The sequence below is a fragment of the Anguilla anguilla genome, chromosome 14 (assembly GCF_013347855.1).
Source record: "Anguilla anguilla isolate fAngAng1 chromosome 14, fAngAng1.pri, whole genome shotgun sequence".
Classification (NCBI taxonomy): domain Eukaryota; kingdom Metazoa; phylum Chordata; class Actinopteri; order Anguilliformes; family Anguillidae; genus Anguilla; species Anguilla anguilla.
In genome coordinates this window covers 22316635-22328613 of record NC_049214.1, presented here as the reverse complement: position 1 = coordinate 22328613, position 11979 = coordinate 22316635, and the positions used below count along the sequence as shown (strand labels likewise).

The following is an 11979-nucleotide window of genomic DNA, read 5'->3' as shown; positions in this document are numbered from 1 at the left end:
GCGGGGTACATTTTGCCGGCATGCTTTGAGTGCACTTATTGCCTTAGAAGCCACTGCTTAATGAATCCGAGTGATCACCTTCATCCCATGTTGCAGAATTTGTTTCATGCCGGGAGGGGGACCTTCCAGAATGACATAGAGCAGGTGCAGTCACCCATTGGTTTGGTGAGAATTGTAATTCATATCCAAATGCCCTGACCTTCTCAGTCATGAGATCTGACCCTAGGTGACCATTTACGAGAGACTTTGGAAGAACTTGAGACAGCGTTTTCCACTCCCAAAAATACATAAATTGATTAACTTTCTTATGAAAGAATGGTGCCACATTCACCCTACTGAATTCTAGTTGCCGGTAGATTCTGTGACATAGACTTACAAGCTGTTCTGGTGAAACGTGGTAGCCCAACACCCTAATAAGTGTTCTTCATGTTCATGTTTACATCTTTCAGGCTACTACCTGTATGTATAAACCCCCTAACCTCTCGATGCCAACCGCTGTACAAGTGACTGAATTGTTTTTTTTTTTTTAAAGCCGCAGCTTTACATAATTGCATTTGCAGTTCCAACAGTTTGTTCTATACATAGTCCCATTATTTTGTGAGATATATGTCCAGTTTCTTCATTTGGCAAAAGCCACCACAGCCGAAATGAATGAAAGTGGCTGGGGAACATTTAATGAGACCAGAACATAATCCATTTTTTGTTAAAGCTCCAATGGGGAACTATAATTGTAATAGGCCTTTCAGCCGTGAATGCTACCCTACTGCCTTTCCGAGTTCACTGAGCATTTATTGAGGCAGATCGTTCTGAAAACCAGACCCAAATGTATTCAACAATATATTACAGCAAGTGAACTGAGCACTGAAAAGATGGCAGTATTCACAGTCATCCATGAAACTACTATGTCATTCCTGTCAGGTATATGATTATGTAAACCTTAAGATTACCTGTTATTGCTTCATCTCATTTCTGGCCAAACATCTTGAATGTGTTTAATTCCATATTTTACAAGGCAATGGATTTCTTGCACTGAACTTTTGCCTACTTTCCTTTGTAGTATTTCTGAGTCAAATTTAACATTTGGGATGAACTCAAGTGCACAACCATTTCATAAATCTTTGTTTTATGCATACATTTTCTCTTAAAATGAATGTTTAGCAAATGTACGTAGATCATACAGTAGCCAGATAAGTATAGCTGCATTTTTTTTTTCAAAAGATTAAATTCTCCTTGTTACCCATAACTGAAATAAAAGCTACCTGCAGAGGTTTGAGTGGATATGTTACCATACTGTGTATTTAAGTAAATGGTGTATACAAGGAAACTCCACAAAAGACTTTACATATGAAATTGAAAAACTCCACAAAAACATTTAGATTATCTATGGGTGTATAGTTAATAAAAATAAATTAAATGAATAACTTCTATGTCAAAACATATTAACAACTCTGGATATGAAAATAGACAAGTAGACAGGATAATTTTCACCTCCACATAGGTAGAGCAAAATAATCACAATGATGGTTAGTACCTGATTTATCCACTAAAAAAGCAGATTTTTTTTTGAATGAACAAAAACCATTTAACCATTTCATTTTCATATTTCTAGATTACATCTATTATACATAGGTATATACAATTCCCACAGTACAAAGGGATACAGAACAGATTCTTCTAGAAGGGAAGAATAAATAATCGCTTGAGGAAATAAATTTCTGAATTTGCTGAGAGAACTCCTCGTGTTCTTTAAAGTGTTTATATCCCATGGAGAGCCTTGATATTAACAATGAGTCCTTCCAGAACCTGTAGAGGTGTATTTGAGACCCTAGCGGGTGAACTAGCAGAGCTGAAATGTCACTACCTGTGCACAAACTGTCAACAAAAAATAGGTTACAGACAAGGCAGGGGTAGATGTAGAATCTGAAGAAGTCCAGACGTGATTGGACCTTCCGTAACCTCTGTCATGTGGCTGGACTGTGATGTAACCATTTATGATGCGGACAAGAGGAGGTGGGGGTGGTTGAGCTGTCGTGCTGAAAGACAAAAGTGAACCCCATATCAGATTTTAACAAATTAAGCAGGATTGTTGCATCTGGAGCCTATAAAAATGACAACAGTGCCTCCGGCATGACCAAGATTTCTCTCCCTAAAAGGAGTTTAGAGAACACATACATACTGTGCTACATTGAGAGATGTAGTTCTCACAGACACCTAACGTATAGCTATCACCTATCAGTCATATATTTTTAAAGCCAGGATTACAACCCGCACTTGTGTACTACATTGCCCCTGGACCTTTATCTTAGGAAGGCTTGGGTTTTTCCTGACATTTTCTCCACATAGGCTGAAATGTCACACAGATATGAGACATGCTGCACCTGTGTGGCCTCCCCTTCACTGTTACATGCCAACCAGCTACTGTGAGGCTCTTGTCAGTTCCCTGATCCATGTTCTACACCACTAGCTGGCAGTTGATCTCCTAATTGAAGTGCTATCTATATAGAGATCTGAAATGAGCATATAATGGTAATAAGGTATGTGGAAATGTCACCACAGAACTCAGCATTGATTTTTAATGTTGAGTGTCTGGAAATCATTAGATACGGTCAGATCTGCCAGAAGTGTCTACACGCAGTCTTGTGAAGTTGTAAAGCACGCAGAACTTGGAGGTTGCAAATGCCCCATGAAACCACTTAAACCACTTTGAAAGAAAGAAAGAAAAAAAGTAAAAATAATGGAAATTATAAGGCATTCAAGCAGAGGGACACCTTTAACAGGACTGCAGCCAATTGAGTTGAGGTTTTACTAAGATATACTGTAGGAGTAAGCAGCAGGGAGACTGTGTGAGGCAGAAGGAATTTGCCAGTTGGCTTAAGCACTAACAACCTTGGAGGAGGATGGCAGAGAAATTCAGGCATGCCTGAAGAGGATCGCCATTAAATCACTGCAGCCGGGCTGTCTGGTGTCTGCTCTGCTGAACCACCGCAGTTGTGACTACACCTTGCCAGTCACAACAAAAGGATGGGTTCCTCTATGCATTGGTGAAGCAGTTGTTTAAACCCCACTCCTTACCTCCTCCTCCACACACGCGCAGACACACACACGCACACAGAAGCTGTTTATTCAATTAATTTTATGTGCAACTGAATGTTTTTTTTTAAGAAATCAAATGGACTTTCGTAAGCAGAAAGAAGCGTTTGTGGAGCGGAGTTTATGGCTGAGTGTTGGGGCCTAGCGGTATGACTGACCTTGGCCTGAAACTGGTCTGCGCATATTTAATCAGCGTGAAATCCAGTGGGTCATGTTCATCACCGGCATGTGCCTTTCATTAATAATATTTACTTTGCATTGATTGGGCTTGGCTGCCATGCTTGGACATGGCCCTATCTTCTGCTTATTTTAGAAAGTAAATTCAGGGGTTATTCGTTTTGGCACCTTGTGTTCTTGAGCTGCAAGCCTGTTTATTTTTGTTCAATCTGCATCGTGGTCCTCTGCCAAAGATATAAAGATCATGAGGTGTAATCAGGTATGGCATATCAGCATGTGGCTTCCCATAAGGGCAACTGGAAAAAAGTGACTTTATTCTTTCACCCTGGAAGGAATTCTAATCCGCACTTCAACAGATTTTGGCATGGACGCTCACGATAAGAAGGTGAAACAACAATAGCCGTATAATTTTTTTTTGTTTTTTTATGATACACTAACAAACTAATAACTAGATTAGATGTTTTTCTTTTGATTGAGTTTAACATCTTTGCTGTTATTTCCTCCCTAGTCCATGAAGTTGGCAATTCATCTAGGTTGAGGATAAAGTCTGGAGCTCAAATGTATAACATTACTTTGTCTCGGTAAACGAAATGAAAGAAAATAGCCAATTCTGGCATCATGCAAGAGTGGACAAGCCCTGAACTTTCAGTAAAAAAGCCATTCAAATAAATTGTTTCAGTACTTCAAATTGTAAATGCCATTTCCCTTCCTACATCTGTGTCAACAGTATTCCTGAACCAGATGGTGTTCAAAGCGCCTGCCTGTTTCAACCACCTCAATACAACTATTATGACTGTGTACACGGACAGAGGATCTCTTAAATGAAAACGACTAGATATTATCAAACATTTTACTCCTTTCCAGACAGTCAAGTCTGATGCAGAGCAGAATAAGAAAATGTGTTGTCAGTGAAAGTTCTATTCAAAAAGAAATTACTTCATTAAATGTTTAAAGGTGCACTGAAGAAATGTCTAAGTTAAGCTGGTAACTGCATTTAAAGAGTGTCAGCTTCTGAATTGACAGGTAATATACTGTTTCTGGCTACATCTTTGACTTGCTGTGTGAAATGGAATATAGAACTCTTTCAGGCTCATTTCACTGAACATAGTTAGAGAAATGATAGATGTTACTTTTAATTTGGGATAGGAGATTTTCCAAAAAATGTATCTGCTCAAATAAGGACATCCCCTTAGAATTCTTTCCACAGTAACAGTACCTCAAATAAGTTTATTTTTTAGGTAATGTAAAGAGTCATGATAGTTTTTTCTGTCTTTCAAGTTTGTATGGAGTCAGTCAAGCACAAACACACAGATGTTCTTGATGGAGGAAACACATTCAGAAGACAAGATCCAACAACAACAAGAAGGTTCTGAGATGGGAAATTGGAATGTTCTAAAAAAAAAAAAAAAAAAGACTCCAAAGTGGTTTTGGAAAACAGCTATTTACGGTTTCATTGGGATCATTTCTTTTCCCTAACCTGGTGTCTTTCAAATTCTGAACACTAAACAAACAAGGAACCTGTCTGGACAGTTCCAAAACACGATGGAGAAATTAAATGAAAAAATGTATGAGAATAATAAAGAGACCTGGGCCCTGTTTAACAAAGCAGGAGTACTTAGTTAGCTGGATAACTGCGGTGAGTAAAGCCCGGAACCCTTCCAAATCTGGAACATGGACTGAAGTAAAAAGAGCTGTTCTGTGTTTTACTCAGTGCGGTTATCTAGTTAACTCAGTAATCCTGCTTTGTGAAATACCCCCAGAATGGGGTGACCTATGTCCCACAGATAGTATCAGCCTCATCTACTGTCCAACTGACAGATATACTTCAGGACTAGGGCTAGACTCAAAATGCAAATGACCAGCTCTCCCAGCTCTCTACTACACCTTACCTCCACTCTACAGCTGGATGTTCCAGCCTCCTGAAAACACCCATGAAATGCCCAGAGCTCAGACTCACCTGTCCTCCATGCGGACCCACAGGTCGTTGAACTGTCGCATGCGTTGCTTCCTCTGCTTGTTCCGGCGCTTCTTCTTCAGCTTGCGGTCCACCTTCTCCAGCAGGTCCAAGCTGTCGGGCAGCAGCATGTGGGGCAGCAGGTCCTCCTCCAGGGGGCGCTGTTGGTGCTCGTGCAGGAAGGGCTCCAGTTCCTGACCAGGAGTGTAAGGCCTGTGCAGCGGGAAGGTGGGCGACTTTGAAGGCCTGCCACTGGAACGCAAAGTAGCATTACATATTAGTTTCTGTTTTTGTATAGTTCTGATGGCAGCATCCAAGCAATCCCCTTTTGCCAAAAAGTCCAACCAAACATTATGAACCCTCAAAATTGACCTGTTGTAGCTGCACTTGAGCAATCACTTCTTTCTTAATTTACAGCTGCAACGCCAAGCATAATATTCATGAAGTTTGTTTAAAAGAGGTGCTGTAGACTTGAGAGCTTCTTCAGAAACATCAGCTACTTCAGTTTGGAGAACAGTCACACTGATGTAAAGTTCTGAGTTGCTTAGGATGTACAGATCTTAGATTTGTGATTCTCTAGCCCACAAGGTAGCATTCTTAATTAAACAAAAGATGAACTGTCCTCACCTCAACAACAGACAGGGAAACTCATTATTGGCTTTCTCAACAACATATTCGTAAGTGTTTGAAATGCTGCAGGGGTGACAGAATCTATTGAGGTTTGCGCAGCAGTTAAAACGCTGACCTCATTGTATAAACACCACACTGACAAATCTTGTGTGATGAATGTTTATTTTTGTTTTAGAATTTCCAGCATCCACATCAAAATGGACACATTATGTGATTAGTGAATTACAAGCCTTTTCTGGCAATAAATACTCAACTGCCGCCCCACATCCTGCAGCTTTCATTAGCAGCTATTATCACAGGCACACAGGTGGATGTGTATTCATCTTTGAAGACAAAGGTAAGCTGCAGTCAAGCAAAATAAAAGGCTAATTATTTGTGGATTTTTTGATTATTTGCAGATAACACCTTTTTCACAACAAACTGAGCAGAACTGGACATCTGTTTTTGGTCTGTGGTGAAATTACACAAACTAGGGGTGCGCTTACTTGGAAAATGATTTCCATTTGAAATCCAGTCAGTGAAACAGAGACAAAAATAAATAAATACTACACAGCCCTCGGGCAGAGGGTGCACTACCAAACTCAGCGGCACATGTAACCCTACACCCATTTAAGTGATAAAATATGGTCTGCCAATTTTACAGAGCCAGGTTTTAAGAACAAACCATAATATGTTACAAATCTGTGGTAAAGTAAGATATTTTTATATTTTGTTCAGTATTTTTTCACCCAAGGTAGCATAGTAGGGAATGGAGTCCACTCACATTAAAGGTGGAGTTAAAAAGTCAGTTTTAGATTTCGGAGCCTGCTCTCCAAATAATGCTGCAAATTTATAGTAGACTTTAAAAAGTTAGGTGCAGGACCACACAAGACCACAGCACTATTGCAAACCAAAACACCAAAAAACTAGACATTACAGGACTTGAGGCCTGAACATGTTTATCTCTTCAAGATACAAAGCATCTCTAAGCCAAATTAATTTGATAGTTATGGAGGTGTGTGAAAAACTGGTCAATATAACACAGACACTCAAGAAAAACATTCAACACACTTGAGGACAATTTTTTCTTCTGTTGTGGATATTTTATTCTGTTGATCATCTTAGAACCAAAAGAATATACTGAGCTTTCCAAACTCTGTCATGGGACCTGACGTCTGGGGTTATCTCTGAGCTTGACCTGCTTATTTCTACCCTAATGTTTTACTAAACATTGACACTTCCAGTTTACAAGTGCCAAGGCCAGGAAACGACTGACGGTCTGTGTCGAACGACTTCTCCGGGACGGGACGGGACGAAGCCGCGAGTCTTCACGGGGTTCGGCCGGGGTTAAGGGTGGTGACAGAATGGCGAGGATGTGTGGGTTTATTATTACCTGCTAATGGGCTTCCCCGCTGGGGTGTGCTCCACTTCGTACCCTTGACTCCGTAACACATCAATCACCGTGTTGTTGCCCAGGAAGTGACCTGAAATGTAAACAGTTCGCCTTTCAGTTTCCCTGTGTTCCAGTGGAGCCCAGAGGTGTCAGTCAGTAACACAAGGTGGGGAGGCAAAATGCTGCAACAGGGGAATAAGCCCACATAATTGAGTGGGGCGTTGTATGAGAAAGACATGTTACAATGCACAACAGTACAGCCAGTAAGCAAGACGGGTTAAATATAGACAGCTTTCATCTTTGAATTCAGACTGGCTTTTTGCAACTGAGCCGGCCTAACTACACTAGTCTCATCTCAAAAATTGTTCTCTCATTTTTCTGGCCAAATTGGCAGCCATGCATCACCCAGGTGAATGCTACACTTTGGTTGTGGTCAAGGCGAGTTTCCCCCTGATCACGGTAAAGCACTTTGAGCATCTGTTAAAGTGCTTTATAAATGCAGTGGTTAATTTTTTCCTTCATTCATTCATATTAACACTGCAACACATGAACGTGGTCACAAACTGGACATTTGCATTGTGTCATAAATATTCCTGTTCTAAACATGGGATTAAAAGCATTTAGGATTCACTTATGAGAGGAAACATTTGATTAATTTTTTCTGTTGAATGTGGGGTATCAAACATTTATAAACTGGTTCCGCAAGACCGAAATGACTTGGTGCCTTGTGTTCCACCAAATACATTTTTCCGGATTTCATTTTTGAACAGTGACTCCTTCCAGCAGGTTAAGAGCCCTAGTGACCTGCAGAAAAGAGTTTGCTTCTGAGGTCCTGCCTTTGCCGCCCTGCTCCCCTTGCTCTCGCTCAGCTAGGTGAAACAAGGTATTGAGAGAGCTCAGGTTGCCAGGTCAGGAGTCTCTGTTCCCCTCCGCTCACTCACAAAGGAAAGGGGCTTCCATTGTGCCCACCAGCTCAGCCATGTACCATAACGATGTGTAAACAAAGGGCCGTCCTTTAATCTGGTCCTAATGGAGGCCCAGAACCACTCATGCCCGATAATGTCCTGATAGTGAGGATTTCTCACCAAAGATGGTCAAAACCAGCGAGATGGCCTCAAGTGTGGCCTGCCTGAGGGGTTGCATGGGTTTAAATTCTGCTTTATTCTGTATCACAGTAGCATAATACAAAAAAACCCCACTTCATTCAGAATTTTTCCAAACCATCTATCTTACACGTAATCCAGCTATATAGCTGGCTTATTTTCCTTTTGCAGATAGAACCATAACAATAGCTATCAAACAAAATTCTGTTACAACCCAAGAAACACATTTAAATCAATAGGTCTGAAATAATAGTCATTTGGATGAAAGCCTGCCATCTCAATTTCAAGTTCAGTCACAAACCCATAGTTTACTAAGCTGGCTTTCATCAGCAAAGGTCCAGTGTGCAGTGTAACAAAGACATAGCTGATTCGGCCAATGCACAAAGTCCTCATTTCACTTTATAGCATATGCTGCTGCAACCCAATATGAGATGGTGAAGGCTAACAGAAGATTGACTTTACTACACTGTACAAATTAGGGCATGAGATAATTGGTCAGCACTGCAATTGGAAAGACAAGGCTACTTAAAAGGAGAGGGCCTGGTGTCACCCATGCCAACCCTGTGGCCACGGCCCTGGATCGAGCTAGCTATCAGTCTGTAATGCCGGGGATAAAAGCTAAACTTATCAGAGCAGCAAAGAACAAATGCCGTCTCATACATGGACATGCACAAATTGAAGCACAATGCAATAAAATGCATTGTTACTCGAGTGTTGAGATTAAACAGGTTTTTTTATTCAGCCTGTATTCAAAAAGATCCCGCAGAACACTTACGTTGCCTCTCAAGTATGGATGAAGTTCGGCTCAAAGTTGGACATATGAAAGGATGTGACATCTATCCTGCACTGATGTGAATTGTACTGCACTTTACTTGTCCAGAGGAATAACTTGTCCTGGCCAATTGGAGTCCATTGTCTTGGTGAGTGGAGGCCCTTGTGTACGATTTGGACAGATAAAATGAGCTTCCCCATAAACCTATTTAAAATAGCTGTGAGCCTATTTTATTGTTCCTTTATGGTTCTCCAGTGCAGGGTAAACATAAATGTTCTCTCTTGTATTAGTAACTGGATGCTAATGTTGTCCAATAAAAATGCATTAGTGGTGATTTAGGTGAGAAGCCAGTCTCTATAAGCAGCACTAAAGGAGTACACGACCTCCAAAATTCAAATTGAATGCATTTAGGTCACTTGGAAACGTTCTGGAAGTATATTTATACTTCTTTTAAAATTTAAAGTAGTTAACATTTTGTAGGGAAATAAAAGCCGGCAAAAAATTCAATCAAACCTGTCAATAATATGGAAACTAGGGTAAAACCCAACACATTACAAATGCACTCTATTATATCACTCTCACTAATAATGCTAGCAAAATCAAGGCTGCCACATAAACCTGAAACTCAAAGGAACCATTCAAAGGCAGTCAAATTAGACTCAACATCCAATTCACTGGAACATTAACTCTCCACCTCAAACAGAAATTTGAGTATCAAAACAAATGGACACCACTGATTACTGTAATGAATGGTTTGCTGAAAGAAAAGGTAAATAATGTTAACGGTAAAATCATATTTGACAGGAGGGTGAGTACAACTGTAGCCGTTGGCGGCCCACATTCCAGACAGTTCCGGATCTGCCGACCAGCATGTGATTGGGCGCAAACAGTAGCTCGTCGATCTCATCTGCTGGGCTAACCTGTGGCTAAGACTGGTGCCTGCCGTCTGGAGACAGAGAACAGGCTCTTGAAAGGGCCTGGTCTACCCCTGAGGCAGGGTGATGCGTTCCCTAATTAACACTGAAATGGGAGGCCAGCTGCTTGTGCTTGTTAGGGCTTGGATATGCTCACAGATAGATACAGTTTAAGAGCCACAACCCTAATGATGTGTGAAGCTGATGTGGGATTTATGAGTGGAATGAGACCTCCCGGTTAGCACGCTTTGCACTTGGGTGTGCAAATCCATGTAATCCAAGTGAGTTTTACATAAATGCTATTTTACCTTATATTAAGCTTATCTATGTAGCCTAAGGCCAACGAAATAAGACTGATCTATTATTTTTTCCCCAAATCCACAGAAAAAATCATTAATAATAATCAAGCCGCAAATGATATTCTTCCTAATCCTTAGCCTTTAAAGTGTGGATTTAAGTGCCGGATTTAATTTGAACTACAAAGCAGTTTGCCCATATGTTGGAAGATGGATTTAGGCAGCGTTTCTGTTCCTGTGTTTTTTAAACACAACTTAATTGGTAGCTATCAGTTGGCCTACTATTCATATACTTTTACTGAGCACTGTAAATTCAGAACTACATTAACAAGACTGAATGATTCAGCTCTGGGGGATGGGTGATGCCAGATTTTTTTTTACTATTATTAATCATTCATATAATCCGTCTTCTGAATTTAAAACTGTATTCAATATAGTTTTTAAATTGTTGCAGATATTAAATAAGTATACCACAGCAGGTGCGGAAAAATATGACAAACTGCTTTATTTTGCCATGATACATTTACTAAGGTAGTGTGTGTACAGATGCATCCACAGCATATTCAACATTTCTTTATTTTCCACACAACTGCCTCTTTCTGTATGTACCCTTATTACTAGGAACAGTGTTGTAATTTGGAAAAAGGGAATGAAATCATCCATGAGGGTGACAGCAGTGCCGGCCTAATGAATCCCTGTCTGCAGTGTTCCTGGACTGTACACGCTATGCTCACAGGAGTCTCCTTAAGCAAAGCCAAGGAGAGTGCTGCACGTGTAGCCATGAAAAGGCCAGCGCTCTCCCAGCAGAAGTGCTCCCAGAGGGGGGGGCCCCAGCCATACGTGCTGCCTTCCAGCCTTCCTGTGCTGTTAGCATGATTAACTGCGCCCTTGGGAAATGATTGTCATTACTGACGTTACTCACCTGTATTCCAGAACACAACCTCACTGCAGAGGTGGCTGGAGGCCAAATACCGACAGTGTGGCTTTCTCCTGTTCTCTGATGCGTCTTCTTCGTTAAAAGGTAAAACATGCACCCCCCCCCCCCAAGACTCCCCAAATGCACAACCTTTTATCTCAAATTGCTTTAAGTAGTCACGGCAATGCAGACAACCTCTGGTTTTGCTGTCTTTCGGAGTCGACCCAAGGATTCCAGAGTGACACGTGAAAATGTTTCCTACGAGGCTAAACTGTCTTCTTAGCATACCTCAGGTGGAATATAAGCTGGGCTGTGCAAACCGCTAAACATTTTCAAGTGCTCATGACCCGGGCCACATTCTCAATTCTTCCTTCAATTGCATGAAAACCAGCCAATCGTGCATTAGCAAAAAATCACCATGGAAGCTTTATCTGCGAGAACAAAAAAAACACAGTATTCTGTCCTGGAGTAAGAAGCTCAATGAATGGCTGTACAGATCTGTACAGATCTTCTTAAAAGCACAGCTGATGATGTGCCAAAGTCAATGCAGCATATACAGCATTCTAATGGCTCTTACCTATAAAGCACAAAGCTAATGAGTTTAAAGTCTATGACCAAGTTTTTCATTAAAAACTTCCTAATGCTACATAATAAAAAAAACCACATACTCTTCATATATTTGTTTGCCGTAAAGTTGAGAGAGGTATGGAATTAAACAACCTTAATTACACCCAACTAATTCAGTAAACATGCAA

At 40.8% G+C, this 11979-nt stretch overlaps 1 protein-coding gene across 1 annotated transcript in view; it reads right to left on the bottom strand.

Moving 5' to 3' along the window:
• Positions 1 to 1106: 1106 nt before the first annotated feature.
• The window catches only part of trabd2a (TraB domain containing 2A), a 56338-nt gene continuing 45465 nt past the window's right edge, over positions 1107 to 11979 (bottom strand). Inside the window, exons 5-7 of the mRNA XM_035391860.1 lie at positions 7224 to 7314; positions 5225 to 5473; positions 1107 to 2033 (exon numbers count right to left, since the gene is read on the bottom strand). Coding sequence (XP_035247751.1) covers positions 1838 to 2033; positions 5225 to 5473; positions 7224 to 7314 — 536 coding nt within the window. The 3' untranslated portion in view covers positions 1107 to 1837. The remainder of the gene's footprint in view (positions 2034 to 5224; positions 5474 to 7223; positions 7315 to 11979) is intronic.